Source organism: Cervus canadensis, chromosome 18, assembly GCF_019320065.1.
Source record: "Cervus canadensis isolate Bull #8, Minnesota chromosome 18, ASM1932006v1, whole genome shotgun sequence".
In the NCBI taxonomy this organism is placed as follows: Eukaryota; Metazoa; Chordata; class Mammalia; order Artiodactyla; family Cervidae; genus Cervus; species Cervus canadensis.
In genome coordinates, this window is record NC_057403.1 from 25,954,538 (window position 1) to 25,970,744 (window position 16,207).

General features: G+C 36.4%; 2 protein-coding genes across 17 annotated transcripts in view; one reads left to right on the forward strand and one right to left on the reverse strand.

The window, feature by feature from the left end:
• LOC122421408 (zinc finger protein 260) overlaps nt 1–16,207 on the reverse strand; it is a 109,758-nt gene that overhangs the window by 64,232 nt on the left and 29,319 nt on the right. The window lies entirely within an intron of this gene.
• The window catches only part of ZNF382 (zinc finger protein 382), a 64,786-nt gene that overhangs the window by 21,593 nt on the left and 26,986 nt on the right, over nt 1–16,207 (forward strand). For 8 of the 16 annotated variants that reach the window (XM_043437356.1, XM_043437339.1, XM_043437347.1 and 5 more), the window contains exons 3-4: nt 1,783–1,909; nt 2,188–2,283. In XM_043437356.1, the coding sequence (XP_043293291.1) occupies nt 1,783–1,909; nt 2,188–2,283 (223 nt within the window). Of the gene's footprint in view, nt 1–1,757; nt 1,910–2,187; nt 2,284–16,207 lie in introns of all 16 variants that reach the window. The other 8 variants (XM_043437340.1, XM_043437355.1, XM_043437353.1 and 5 more) reach the window with 2 other exon arrangements.

A 16,207-nucleotide genomic window follows, 5' to 3' on the forward strand; every position in this document is an offset into this window, starting at 1 on the left:
AATAGATCACATTATTATTTTGTGATTAAATTTCCTGTTTTGCGAGGTTTTTAAGATAGAGATTTGCTTGCAACCTTATACAGAAAATGAAATGTCACATTCCTCTCTGATCTTTCTGTTTTATCCATGTTTGTCAGCAATTCCTACAAACTGTGACCCACCAGTGAAAAACCTTTCTGTACTTCAGTCCTGTTATAGATGTATTTTTATCTTTTTAACTTTCTTCTAATTTTTATATGTGGGTGCAGGAGAAGAAGATGCATGTGTTCATTCACTCTTGAGATAATAGTCTACTCTTGAATCAAAGTTGGTACTTTCTCCTCTTCCCATATTTTTCTTTCAAAAAATTCCTCTTTATCTACCAATCTTTAAAATGCCATTCTGGATTTTCCCCAGATGCCAATTGGTTCTCTTCTCCTCTATGTCTCTTTTTGTGTATGTACAATCACATTCACTCCAAAGGTTATACTGATGTGATTCTAGTGACCCTCAGATACTGCTCTCCATCCTAGACCTTTATCCAGAGTATCAGGACCATATATCCAGCCTCCAACAGCTATCACTGCCTGTATGTTCCATAGACATTTCAAGTACACTGCCTGGGTTTACCTCATTACCACCTCTGGTCCAGCTTATTCTTTCTCCTGCTTCCCATTTCCTTTTTCTAGTCTCAGCACCTATCCACTTGCTATGCAGATGACCTGAGAGCTATACCTCTCTTTTTTTCTACTCTACAAGTAATTGATGACCAATTCTATTGAAACTTACCATGGAACAAACAATTGTCCCCTGTCTAGACCATTAATACCACTTTAATCTCAGACAGACCTCCAACAGTGGGTACTTGTCTTTCCCACCTAACACACTTCAAGCCTTCTCTAGTGTTCAAGAATATTGCCTCTAAAGTACAAGTTTTTTTCACATATGTGCTGACTTAACATTTCTTCATTTTTTTTTTTTTTACATTTCTTCATTTTTAATACTCCATAAAACAGTAGATCCCAAGTAGAGCATGTGTTACAAAAGACGTGTACAAAATGTACAAGAGAGTATACTGAAAAGGAGGAAGATAGTAGTAGTTTACATTCAAGAACATTAATTGTTAACAATGTGGATTGCTATTAATGCCAACTAATGATTTATATGTTGGGAGTGTACTTAAAGCATTTTTAAGACTACTGCTCTGTAGAAAAAAAAATCCAGTATTATTACATAAATATGCCCATACTTTCCTTCATACACTTTTTTCTTCTTAAGCCCAAAGGCTGTTTCCTAACATATTGTACCTTTTGCTGTTTCCTGAATTTACTAACTGGTTTTACTCTCCCAATGTATTTTAAAAGCCCATTGACATGTAGTGCTACAAAATAAATTCATTGTGAGTACAAAATTTTTATGTCTTCAGTGAAATCTTAGAATCCAGAATCTTAGAATACTCTATAGTATTTTCCCCTGTACATATTTCTGTCATCACATCTATAATATCTATTGAGTGTAAATATTTACACATATGCCTCTTTTTTAGCCTGTAACTTCTTATGAGCAAGGTCAAGATTTTATTTGTTTCACTGCACCAAGCAACCAATCACATTCAAGGCAGAGCATGATCTCATATATTTTTAGCATGAGATAATAGGTAAATACAATTGAATGTATTTCCAGAGAGAATTTTCTACAGTACAAAATGCAAGAAGACCAGGTCTGACCACTGAACATGGTCTCCAGTGTCTAGTTCTCACTAGTTCCAATTACTTTAGGATGAACTGGAGTATGCCCTTACAGGGATCAGTTTCATTCAAGGATGTGACTGTGGACTTCACCCAGGAGGAGTGGCAGCAACTGGACCCTGCTCAGAAGGCCCTCTACAGAGATGTCATGTTGGAAAACTATTGTCACCTCATCTCTGTGGGTAAGGAAAATTCCTTGCGTGTTTCAGTGTCATGCATCTCCTTTCAAGAATTTCTGAAACATGTGGAACTTTGAATTTCAAAGATCAGAGGTGATGAATAATCTCTTTTTGTTAATAGAAAGCATGATTATATCCTCACTTGTCTAGTGCAAGGTATTAACTTTGGTAGGCCATTAATAGCCTTGTCTAATAGCCACCTTGAAGCTGTATCTTTCTCTTCCTTCAATAGTTTTAAAGCCTAACAGCTTCTTAGACCAAGTCTTATTTTTTATTATCAGGATTTCACATAACTAAGCCTGATATGATCCGCAAATTGGAACAAGGAAAAGAACTATGGACAACAGAGAAAATTTTTCAAAGTCAGAGTTATCTAGGTGAGTCTGTATAATGTCTAGTGGACTCAGGTAGTTGATGTCCTTGAGTATTTTTGGAGATCTGTATTTTTTAATTGTGGTAAAATATACATAAAATCTACCATCTTAACTATTTTTAAGCATATAGTTCCATGGCATTAAGTACTTTTACATAGTTATGCAACTATCACCATTATCCATCTCCAGAACCCTTCATTTGTCAAAAGTAAAACTGTACCCATTAAACAATAACTCCCTGTTACCCCACCTCCACTAGCCCCCAACAACCAATATTTTACTTTCTGTCTCTATGAATTTGACTGTGGTAGATACCTCATGTAAGTGAAATTATATGGTATTTGTCCTTTTTGTGAATAGTTTATTTCACTTAACGTAATGTCCTCAAGTTTCATCCATGGTATAGTATGTATCAGACTCTTCTTCCGTTTGAAGGCTGAGTAATATTCAATTATAGATACATGTGACATTTTGCTTATCCATTCAGCTCTCAGTGAACACTTGGGTTGCTTCCATTTTTTGGCTGCTGTGATTAATGCTACTATGAATATGGGTGTACAATTATTTGTTTGAGTCATTGCTTTCAGTTCTTTTGGGTACATACCCAAAAGTAGAATTGCTGGATCATTTGGTAATTTATGTCTGATGTTTGAAGGAACTGCCATACTGTTTTCCATAGTGACTGCACCATTTTACATTCTCATCAACAAGGCAGAAGGGTTCCAGTTTCTCTGCGTCCTTATCAAGAACTATTATTTTCTTTTTTTCCTGATAGTAGCCATCTTATTTAGGAATGTACTTTTAAAGGCCTGAAATCTCTGAAGTACCTATATATGACTGACTTCTATGCCTCTAAATTCTAAATTTTTTTTAATATTTATCTCTGCATAAATCCTTTCCTTGTGTGACTTGTGTTTATGAGCTATTGGCTGCTATTATTTTACTGAGAATCCACTCCATGCTTTGTAGATACAATGTCCATAAAGATCTTAAGTGTAAAGTTCTTTGCATTCTGACAAAAGTGGAAACCCATGTGTCTCACACTGTAATCAAGATAAAGGGCACTCCTACTAACCTGTTAAGTTCCATCAGGCCTCTTCCAAGGCAATCCCTCCCCAGGACAATCACTACTGGGATTTCTACCAACACAGATTAGTTCTGTCTATTCTGGACTTTTTTCATGTGTATATTTAAAAAATATATATTTACTTTATTGAAATGTAGTTGACTTACAACGTTTCTTCCCTGGGTTGGGAAGATCCCTACAGCTACCCACTCCAGTATTCTGGCCTAAGAGAATTCCTTGGAGTGTATAGTCCATGGGGTCGCAAAGAGTCAGACATGATTGAAAGACTTTCACGTTCACTTTTACAATGTTTCAAGTACACAGCAAGGTGATTCAGTTATACAAATACACATATATTATTTTTGAAGTTATTTTCCATCATATATTATTACAAGATATTGACTATAGTTCCCTATGCTATGCAGAGACTTTTGTTACTTGTTGCATACCTATTTTTTAATTAGAAACCTAGCATTCTATTCATACTAAGTCAAACAAGTGGAATCAAAATGTCATAATTTTTTTAGTTAGGCAAAAATTCATAAGTTTTCTAAAATATATATATTATACATACATATATATGTATACAAAAGCTTTTCTACTACACTTGGTAAAGGCTTGAGAAAAACTTCAAAAAAAATGAAGAGATGGAGAAGTTGGGGAACATAAATGAAATGGAAGCACTGAATATGAAATAGAAAAAGTGGAACAAATTAGATAAAAGTAAAAGATCATCATATAGTCCAGTTGTTTTTAAATATGACTGCTCATTAAAAACATATCTGGAGCTCTGGACAAAAAAAGCAGTACCTGAACATTTGTATTTTTCAAAAAATTTCAAGATAATTCCGATATGCATCTGGATTTTAAAAAGTGATTACAGGTTTTCCTATTTGATCCTAGTTTCGGTGATACAGAGTTCTATTATTTTTGACCAATTGTTGACCAATCATGATACAATGGTATTAAGTGAGTAACAGTTACATAATCACAAAGTAAAAGATGTTTATCAGTTTCATAATCAATAGCAAGACAAAAAATAAAAGCTAATTACAATTGCAAACCATAATGGGAACATGATTAACTTAACAATCTAAAATAATTACCTACAATTTTGGGGGGTCAATCAGAGTGATGTAGTAAGTGGAAGTGCATACTTGCACATGCTTTCATCCACCCAGTCAGTATATATCTCTTGGTTGGTGCATTTAATACATTTACATTTAAGGTAATTATCAATATGTATGATCCTATTACCGTTTTCTCAATTGTTTGGGGTTTTTCTGGTAGGTCTTTTCCTTCTCTTGGGTTTCCTGCCTAAAGAAGTTCCTTTTGCCTTAGTTGTAAAGCTGGTTTGGTGGTGCTGAATTCTCTTAACTTTTGCTTGTCTGGAAAACTTTTGATTTCTCCCTCAAATCTGAAGGAGAGTCTTGCTGGGTAGAGTATTCTTGGTTGTAGGTTCTTACCTTTCATCACTTTAAATATATCATGCCATTCCCTTTTGGGATGTAGAGTTTCTATTGAGAAATCAGCTGATAGCCTGATAGGAGTTCCCTTGTATATTATTTGTCTTTTTTCCCTTGTTGCTTTTAGTATTTTATCTCTGTCTTTAATTTTTGTCAGTTTCATTACTGTGTGTCTCCGTGTGTTCCTCCTTGGGTTTGTCCTTCCTGGGACTCTGTGCTTCCTGGACTTGGTTGACTATTTCCTTTCCCGTGTTTGGGAAGTTTTCAGCTATACCTCTTGAAATATTTTCTCAGGTCCTTTCTTTCTTCTCCTTCTGGGACCCCTGTAATGTGAATGTTGGTGCATTTAATGTTGTTCCAGAGGTCTCTTAGGCTGTCTTCATTTCTTTTCATTCTTTTTTTCTGTATTCTGTTCTGTGGCAGTGATTTCCACCATTCTGTCCTTCAGGTCATTTATCCGTTCTTCTGTGTCAGTTATTCTGCTATTGATTCTTTCTAGTGTATTATTCATCTGTTTGTCTGTTCTTTAGTTCTTCTAGGTCTTTGGTATACATTCCTTGCATCTTCTCAATCTTTGCTTCGTTCTTTCCCCAAGATCCTGGATCATCATATCATTAATCTGAATTCTTTTTCTGGAAAGTTGCCTATCTCCACTTCATTTAGTTCTTTTTCTGGGAATTTATCTTGTCCCTTCATCTGGGACAAAACTTTCTGCTTTTTCATCATAATTAACTTTCTGTAATTTGGTTTCTGTTTTCGGCACTGTGAGACTGTGCTTCTTCTCGCTTCTTCTGTCTGCTCCCTGATGGATGAGGCTAAGAGGCTTGTGTATGCTTCTTGATGGGAAGGACTTGGAAAAAACTGGTTCTTGCTCTGATGGGCAGGGCCTTGCTCAATAAAGCTTTAATCCAATTATTTGCTGATGAGTGGGGTTGTATCCCTCCCTAGTAGTTGTTTGGCCTGAGGCAACCCAGCCCTAGCATCTATTAGCTCTATGATAGGGTTAATGGCAAACTCCAAGAGGGTTTATGCCAAGGGGGACCTTCCAGTGCCCCCGTCCCTGTGGTGAACCCCTGCTGACCCATGCCTCCACAGGCGGCCCTCCAACACTAGCAAGTAGTTTTGGTTCAGTCTCCTGTGTGGTCCCTGGTCCTCTCCTCTGGGTCTCGGTGCATGTGAAATTTTGTTTGTGCCATCTAAGACAAGTTTCTGTTTCCCTCAGTCCTCTGAAAATCCTGTAATTAAAAAAGCCTATAATCAAATCCCTCTGGCCCTCAAGGCCAGATTCCCTGGGGATTCTCAGTCCCTTTATTGGATCCCCAGGCTGGGAAGCCTGATGTGGGGTTCAGAACCTTCACAGTAATGTGAGAACTTCTTTGGTTTTATTGTTCTCCAGTCTGTGGGTCACCCAACCAGCAGGTATGGGATTTGATTTTATCGTGATTGCGCACCCCCTACTGTCTTGCTGTGGTTTCTTTGTCTTTGGATATGATGTATCTTTTTTTAGTGGGTTCCAGTGTCCTCTTGACAATGGTAGTTCAACAGCTAGTTGCAATTTTGGTGCTGTCAAGCTGGAGGAAATGACCGTACATCCTTCTACTCCACCATCTTGAACCAGACCCATGTTTACTTTCTTTCTCAGCTTAATGACTGAGGTATTAATACATGTTTCAGTATTTATATTAAAATAGCTTATTTAAGTTGCAGAATAGTATTCAGTTGTATGGAGATATCAGTTTGTTTATACATCTCCTCTTGATAGACATTTGAAATGTTCCAGTTTGAGGCTATTATGTTTTTGTTTGTGTTTGGCCATGCTGTGTGGCATATGGATCTTAATTCCCTGTCCAGGGATCAAGCCCACTCCCCCTATAGTGGAAGTGTGGAGTCTTAACTACTGGACCACCGAGGTTCCTGGGTCTGTTATGAATAAAGCTACTGTGAATGTTCTTGTAAAAATATTTTTGTGAATATATGTTTTTATTTCTGCTCAGTAAACACCTATTAGATGGTATTGCTCATTCGTAGGGCAGGTTTACATTTCACATTGTAGAAACTGCCAGTTTTTAAAAGTTATCATACCATTTTAAACTTTTACCAGCAATCTATGAGAATTTTGATTGCTCCCACATTCTCCTCTACGTTTTAATGTTATCAATATTTTCATTTTGGTCATTCTGAAATATCATTCTGTTAAGAATAGTAGTATATCTTAGCAGTTTCAATTTAGATTTCTTTTATGACTAATGATGTTAAGAACTTTTCCAAGTGCTTTTTATATCTTCTTCAGACATATCTGTTCAGATGTTTTACTCATCTTTTATGGGGTTATGTATTTTTTCCTTAGGAATTCTTTACATATTCTGAATAGAAGTCTTTCATTTGATACAGGTGTTGCAAATATTTCCTTTAGTCTGTGGCTTGCCTACTCATTGTAGTAGTCTTTCAATAGGAGCAAGTTTTTAATTGTAATGAAGTCCAATTTATAATTTTTTTCTTTTATCATTATTTCTTTGATATTTCAAATATTTGCCTCCCCCTAGGTTATGAAGATAATTTCCTGTATTTTCTTCTAAAAATGTTATGTATATTTTGCCTTTTTAAAATTAGTTCTGTGACCCATCTCATGTTAAGTTTTATTTATGGTATGAGGTAAGGGTTAAGAGTCTGTTTTCTTCCATTTGTTGCATCACTGTAGAATTGAATTAAATTGCTCTGATGATCTTATCAAAAATTGATTGTATTTCTGTCAGTCCATTTATAGAGTATTCTTTCCTTTGATAAAACTTAAGCCCTATTTAATAGGTTAATTAATTAATAGGTTAATTTGTTTATTATAGTTTTATAATAAGTCTTGATGTCAGAATTACTCCTTAACTTCCTTCTTTTTAAAAAATTGTTTTGGCTATTCGAAGTCATTTTCATTTTCTTTTTCAATTACATTTTAGAATCAACTTCTTTATTTGCTTAAATAAATATGCTGGGATTTTTATTGGTGAGAACAAACATCTTAGCAATATTGAGTCTCACAGTCTCTTATAATACTATATCTTAACCTTTTAGTTACCTTCTCTAATTCCCATAAGCAGTGTTTTATTATTTTTACTATCGAGCTCTTACACATATTTTATTGAGTTTATCTCTAAACTTTTAATATTTTTGATGCTATTGTAAATAGTGAGATTTTTAAAATTTCTTTATCCAGGCTTTTGTTAATATGAATAGCCACAACTGACTTTTAGATATTGACTTTGTATACTTGTATTGATGACATTAAATTTTATTGTTGTTACTGTTATCCTTTGTTTGTTTTGGTATTTTTTTAGATTTTTCTACATATAAAGCAGGCCTTCTAGAAATATATTTCACTTCTAGATTTGCATACTTTTTTGTTTTCATTTCTTTTTCTTACCCTGCTGTACTATGACTGCTGTACTATAGTACAATGTTGACTAGAGGTAGTGATAGTGAGCATTCTCCGCAGTTCACTAAATTTATTTTTTTATTTTTTTTTAATTTTTATTTATTTATTTATTTATTTTTTGCAGTTCACTAAATTTAGAAGGGAGACATTTAATATTTCATTCTTAAGCTTAATATTAACTTTAGATTTTTCATAAGTGCTCTTTGTTAGATTCTGGGAGTTCTTTTTCTAGTTTTTAGACAATTTTAATTATGAATGGATGTTGATCTTAATAAATGCTTTTTTAGCTTCTGTTGATTTATTTCTTTTTTAATCTGTTACTGTATATAATTACATTGATTAATTTGAATTTTAAACCAACCTTAGGCTCCTGGGATGAACCCCAGTTGGACAAGATGCACTATTCATCTTATAAATTGCTGAAATCAGTTTGCTAATATTTTAGAAAGCTTTAGTGCATGATTTTACCAAGGACAGTGGTTTGTAGTTTTATTGTAGTGTCATCGAAAAGTTGTTACATCCAGAAATGTGTCAGCCATATCAAACTGGGGGTGTTTCATCTTCATCTGTTTTCTTATGGAACTTTTGTTAAGCTTGACATGTTGCTTCCCTAATGTCTGAGGAACCATTTGGGCCTGCATTTTTATAATTCAAGACTTCTGCTTCTAGTTCTGAGGAATTAACAGAGTCTAGAATTATACTCCTACAGGAAAAAGCTAGAAAACTGAATAAAACTACTAAACAACAGGCACCACAGGCCTGGATTCCCGAGATAAGGGAAATAAATGAGATGCACCCTACCACATCCCAGGCTTTGACATGATGGTAACATCCAGACTGTAGTGCAGAGAGAGGAATCCAAAAAGAACCTGGCAATTTCACTGCCTTTAAGGGACCAACATTGGCATTCAAGGAAATTGAGGTGCCTAAAATTTTCAGGACACACTTCCCAAAAAGAGAGAGCTATGCAGGGAAAGAGTTCCCCAAATGTGGAGAAGGTTCCTCTCAAGTCTTTGGCTAAAGATAAGTCTGCATGTGTGTAGGTGAAACCCCATGACAGCAGGCAAAGACATGTTCTAAGAAAAATACAGTTACCACGGTGTTGTGAGACAAACAATTCTCATAGCCTGTTGCACCAGAAATCATTTTATTTCCCTTCATCCAGAGTGGAGAGAACATGTTAATATATAAGACATTAGGTAGACACTAAAAAGGTCAGACCTAACAAATATGGCTTGATTAGCCATAGATTAGAGACTGTAAGATTTGTCATAAAAGAGCTTAAATAAAAGCATCAAAAGGATTAGGACTTCCTGGTGGCTCAGTGGTAAAGAGTCCACCTGCCAATGCAGGAGACACAGGTTGGATTCCTGATCTGGGAAGATCCCACGTGCCACAGAGCAACTAGGCCGAAGAGCCACATCTACTGAGCCTGTGCTCTAGAGCCGGCAGCTGCAACTGCCGCAGTTCTCACACCCTAGAGCCCATGTTCTGCAGCAACAGAAGCCACCACAGTGAAAAGCCCACATACCTCAACTAGAGAGTAACCCCTGCTTACTGCACCTAGAGAAGAGCCCACACAGCAAAGAAGACCTAGCACAGCCAAAAATAAATAAATGGAAGTATATATTTTTAAAAAAAAAGAATCAAAAGGATTAAACTAATCCAAAAATAACTTCTGTTTGTCCATTGGTTCCTCCAAGAAGATGCTGAGATGGAGTTGGGAGTGGAATGGATTTCTTAGAGGTGACGTCTATGAAAGATAAAAGGGAGAAATAAGAAACAGAAAGTCTTCAGACCATGGTATAGACATGTGGAAAGAAAGGGAACTGAGCAGTGAGAGCCTCAGACCATTACGCAGATCTGACAAAGGCTCAATCAATCTCAGTCCTCTGAAGCAAAGACTGTTCATCAGAGGAGTCCCCATGGACAGAAATGGCCACCCTCTAGTACCTTCTCAGTATTCATCATTGGGTGGGGATTCTCTGGGGTCACCCTGACTTGGTTCAAAACCTAAAGAGCATCCTGAAGGTGCTAACAGTTCTTGCACATGAATGGTAAGTTCTTTTTGAAGGGATGTCCTAGTGGTGTAACTCTTTGGGTGCCACAGAATGCCAAAAAAAAAAACCCCAAAATAAAAAAAAACAATATTCTTTATGAAAATACAACCGTATCTTAAACTCAACAACATTAAATTGATAATGTCTGATGACCAATCAAAAATTATTAAACATATGAAGAAGCAGGAAAATATGACCCATAAACAAGAAAAAATCATTCAGTAGGGAAAAACGCAGTTAATAAAAACAGACCTAAGAATGGTAGAGGTAATAGAATTTGCAGACAAGGATATTAAAACACCATTATAAATGACTTGAGTATTATCAAGGATGTAAAGCAAGAATGAATATAATGAGGCAAGATAGTAAAGACTGAAATAAAACCAAATGAAACTTCTAAAGATGACTATTTTGTATCTGAAGTGAATAAGAAGACCCAACTATGTCCTATATATTAAAATATAAAGACACAGGTAGGTGAAACAAAAAAAGATGAAAAAATAATAAACTTTACTGTTTTGTGATTGCCCTGTGTGGGGATGATCATCCCCAAAAAAAGAAATGCAAAAAGGCAAAATGGTTGTCTGAGGAGACCTTACAAATAGCTGAGAAGAAAAGAAGCTAAAGGCAAAGGAGGAAAGGAAAGATATAAAAATAAAAATCTGGATGCAGAGTTCCAAAGAATACCAGGGAGAGGTATGAAAGCCCTCCTCAGTGATCAATGCAAAGAACTAGAGGAAAACAATACAATGGGAAAGACTGGAGATCTCTTCAAGAAAATCAGAGATACCAAGGGAACATTTCATGCAAAGATGGGCACAATAAAGGACAGAAATGGTATGGACCTAACAGAAGCAGAAGATATTAAGAAGAAGTGGCAAGAATACACAGAAGAACTATACAAAAAAGATCTTAATAATCCAGATAACTACAATGATGTGATCACCTAGAGCCAGACATCCTGGAATGTGAAGTCAAGTGGGCCTTAGGAAATATCACTATGAATAAAGCAAGTGGAGGTGATGGAATTCCAGTTAAGCTATTTCAAATCTTGAAAGATGATGCTGTGAAAGTGCTGCACTCAATATGCCAGCAAATATGGAAATCTCAGCAGTGGCCACAGGACTGGAAAAGATCAGTTTTCATTCCAGTCGCAAAGAAAGGCAATGCCAAAGAATGTTCAAACTACCACACATTTCTACTCATCTCACATGCTAGCAAAGTAATGCTCAAAATTCTCCACGCTAGGCTTCAACAGTAGGTGAACCAAGAACTTCCAGATGTTCAAGGTGGATTTAGAAAAGGCAGAGGAACCAGAGATCAAACTGTCAACATCCGCCGGACCATAGAAAAAGCAAGAGAATTCCAGAAAAACATCTACTTCTGCTTTATTGACTGCACTAAAGCCTTTGACTGTGTGGATCACAACAGACTGGAAAATTCTTCAAGAGATGGGAATACCAGACCACCTTACCTGCCTCCTGAGAAATCTGTATGCTGGTCAAGAAGCAACAGTTAGAACCAGACATGGAACAACAGACAGATTCCAGTATCGGAAAGAAGTACATCAAGTCTGTATATTGTTACCCTGTGTATTTAACTTATATGCAGAGTACATCATGTGAGGGCTTCTCTTGTGGTTCAGCTGATAAAGAATCCATCTGCAATGTGGGAGACCTGGGTTTGATCCCTGGGGTGCAAAGATCCCCTGGAGAAGGGAAAGACTACCCACTTCAGTATTCTGGCCTGGAGAATTCCATGGACTATGTGTATAGTCCATGGGGTCACAAAGAGTTGGACACAACTGAGCGACTTTCACTTTCACATCATGGGAAATGCTGGGCTGGATGAAGCACAAGCTGGAATCAAGATTGCTGGGAGAAATACCAATAATCTCAGATAGGCAAATGACACTACCCTTATGGCAGAAAGCAAAGAACAAAAGAGCCTCTTGATGAAGATGAAAGAGGAGAGTGGAAAAACTGGCTTAAAACTCAACTTTCAAAAAACTAAGATCATGGCATCCAGCCCTGTCACTTCATGACAAATAGATGGGGAAACAATGGAAACAGTGACAGACTTTATTTTCTTGGGCTCCAAAATTACTACAGATGGTGACTGCATCCATGAAATTAAAAGACGCTTGCTCCTTGGAAGAAAAGCTATGACCAACTTAGCATTTTAAAAAGTAGAGACATTACTTTGCTGATAAAAGTCTATCTAGTCAAAGCTGTGGTTTTTCCAGTAGTCATGTATGGATGTGAGAGTTGGAGCATAAAGAAAGTGGAGTGCCAAAGAATTGATGCTTTTGAACTGTGGTGTTGGAGAAGACTCTTAAGTCTGTTGGACACCAAGGAGACTGAACCAGTCAATCCTAAAGGAAACCAGTCCTGAATATTCATTGGAAGGACTGATGCTGAAGCTGAAGCTCCAATACTTTGGCCACCGGATGTGAAGAACTGACTCCTTAGAAGACTCTGATGCTGGGAAGGATTGAAGGCAGGAGGAGAAGGGGATGATAGAGGATGAGATGGTTGGATGGCATTACCAACTCAATGGACATGAGTTTGAACAAGCTCCAGGAGTTAGTCATGGACAGGGAGGCCTGGCGTGCTGCGATTCATGGGGTCGCAAAGAGTCGGACACAACTGAGCGACTAAACTGACTGACTGTGTGGGGATGAAATCACCCCCCCCCAACCCACTCAAAATATGTGACAGATGTGGACTGAAATCTCACATAATGAAGTTTTGTAGGGAGAGCCAGGAGGATTCCCAAGCTGGTGCTAAAATGGCTTGAGAGAGCAAGGAAGGGTGTCTGTCTTTGGTGTTTACTGTGGTTATGGAGGTGGTCAGGCCGGGTTTCTACGTGTGGTCTAGGGCTTACAGGGTTTAAAATTCTTGCCAGCACCAGTAGAAAGCATGCAAGGTCCCTTATTGGCTTGCCCAGTTGTGGGACAAGAGGGGACAACAAGGGAGTGGGTCTAGGAATTTGTTAGTCATAAGAGATCAAAAATAGAATGACTCTGTTACACATGCAAACACTAAGAAGAAAATGGGAGTGGCTATAGATCAAAGTATATTTCAGAACATGGAATATTAGTGATAAAGTGGAACACTTCATCAGAAATCATAAGAACTCTAACAGCTTCAAAATCCTTCAGTTTTTCTCAGCTTTTTATCATTTTCACTACCTAAAGAGTGTTTTCAGAGATTTTCTTTCTAACTCTCCCCTCTATGAAATTTTAATAGTCTTATGTTCTGATCACAGTAGAATTTATCTAGAAATCAAAAAGCATTTCTCTAAATTCCCCAAATATTTGGAAATTAATTACATTTCCAAATAACCCATGAATCAAGGAGGAAATCCTAAGGTAAATTAGAAGGTATTCTGAACTGAATGATAATCAAAACAGGATATCAAAGTCTGTAAGAAGCAATTATAGTAGCATTAAAATTTTTTTATCACTTTAAATCAGGGCCTTCTGAAACAGGGGGTTAAATTGTCTCCTGAAGTAACTAGAAAAAGAAAAGTAAGTTGAACTCAAAAGTTAATAAGAGGAAAAAACTGACCAAAGCAAAAATCAATGAGATACATAACAGAAGAAGAATAGAGGAAATGAGTGAAGCCAAATGCTGATGCATTAAAATAACAAAATTAATAAACCATACATTTTATTTTCTTGGGCTCCAAAATCAGTGCAGACGGTGACTACAGCCATGAAAATAAAAGATGCTCACTCCTTGAAAGAAAAGCTATGACACAAGCTAGACAGCATATATTTTTTTTTAGACAGCATATTAAAAAGCAGAGACATCACTTTGCTGACAGAGGTCCATATGGTCATAGCTATGGCTTTTACAGTAGTCACCTATGGATGTGAGAGTTTGACTATAAAGAAGGCTGAGCACCAAAGAATTCTTGCTTCTGAACTGTGGTGCTGCAGAAGACTCTTGAGAGTACCTTGGACAGCAAGGAGTTCAAACCAGTCGATCCTCAAGGAAATCAACCCTGAATGTTCACTGGAAGGACTGATGCCGCAGCTGAAGCGCCAATACTTTGGCCACCTGAGGCAAAGAGCTAACTCATTGGAAAAGATGCTGGGAAAGACTGAGGGTATGAGGAGAAGGGGGTGACAGAGGATGAGATGGTTGGATTGCGTCACCAACTCAATGGACATGAGTTTGAGCAAACTCAGGAAATAGCGATGGACAGGGAAGCCTGGCATGCTGCAGTCCATGGGGTTGCAGAGTTGACATGACTTAGCACCTAAACAACAACAACAGTATAAAAATTAGAAGACATATTACCAATACCAAAAATTAAAGGAACTACAACACTATAGTTCCCACAGACATTGAAAGAATAATTAGGGTATTCCCTAATAGTTTTATACAAACCAGTGGAGTAGGGGAGAACACTTCCTAACTTGCTTTATAAGACCAGCATTATTTATAATCAAAGGCACTATAAGTATAGAAAACTACACACCAGCATCCTTTGTGAAGTGAAAGAGAAAAATCCTTAATACAGAGATTTTTATGATATAATTTATATAATATTAATATAATATTATAAAGCTTAATATATTACTATAAAGCTGAATCTAGCAATATTTTAAAAGAATGATGTCTCATGACCAAAAGGAGTTTGTCCAAGGAAAGTAAAGTTGATTTGGTATTAAAAAATCAAGCTATATAATTTACCATGTAAAGATAAAAAGAGGCTAAAAAAACAGAAAGCCACCTAATCATCTCAGTAAATGCAGGAAAATAATAAAATTCAATTTCTGTTTATTATAAATCTGTTTTTAGCAATCTAAGGGAAGTTACTCAACTTCATAAAGAATATCTTTGAAAAACTTATACCTGCCATCACATTCAGTAGTGAAAGATTGAATGCTTGTCCTCTAATAAGAGCAAAAACAAAGAAAGGATGTCCATTATCACAAATTCTGTTAGACATTATATGGAACACAAGTCAGTATAATAAGACAAGAAAAAGAAGTTAAAGGCTACAGATTAGAAAGGGAACTGTCTTCATTTGTAAGTGACACATTTGTGTACATAGTAAATCCTAAGGAATCTAAAAGAAAAGAACTGTTAGAACTAGTAAGTGAATTTAGCAAGTTGATCTTCAGACCAAATGTGGGAAAATTTTGGTCTGAACTTCTACAGTTTTTTTCCTGTTGTATTCTCAATTATATTTTAAATCATTTCATCCTTCTCTAGCTCACTAAGGATTTTAAAAATTCTTTTAGTTTGAGTAATTTCTGTTATTCTGACTTCCAGTTTACTTATTCTTTATTCCCTTATATTTATTTGCTATTAAACCCATCCAGTGAATCTTAAATTTCAGATGTTGTTTTTTTTCAGTTTGCATTTCCTTATCTCTCCTGAGATAAGGAGAGATCTTCACCCATATTTTCATCTTTTCTTACAGATTTGTAAGAAATCTATTTAGTAAAGTATCTATTTAGCTACTTTAAATTTAGCTATTTTAAATAACTAAATTATTTTAAATTTAGCTATTTTAAATTTCTTCTAATTTCAATATAGGCTCTGTTGATTGGCTTTTATTCTCCATTTTTCTGTTTCTTCTCAGGAAAACTTTAGGTAACATGTAAAGATGTTGGATCATTTTTCTTCTTCTGAAGATTGATGAGTTGTGATCTTATGAGTTCAGTTCAGTTGCTCAGTCGTGTCCAACTCTTTGCGAACCCATGGACTGTAGCACGTTGGGCTTCCCTGTCCATCACCAACTCCCAGAGCTTGCTCAAACTCATGTCCATTGATTTGGTGATGCCATCCAAACATCTCATCCTCTGTTGTCCCCTTCTCCTCCTGCCTTCAATCTTTCCCAGCATCAGGGTCTTTTCTAAGGAGTCAGTTCTTCGCATCTGGTGGCCAAA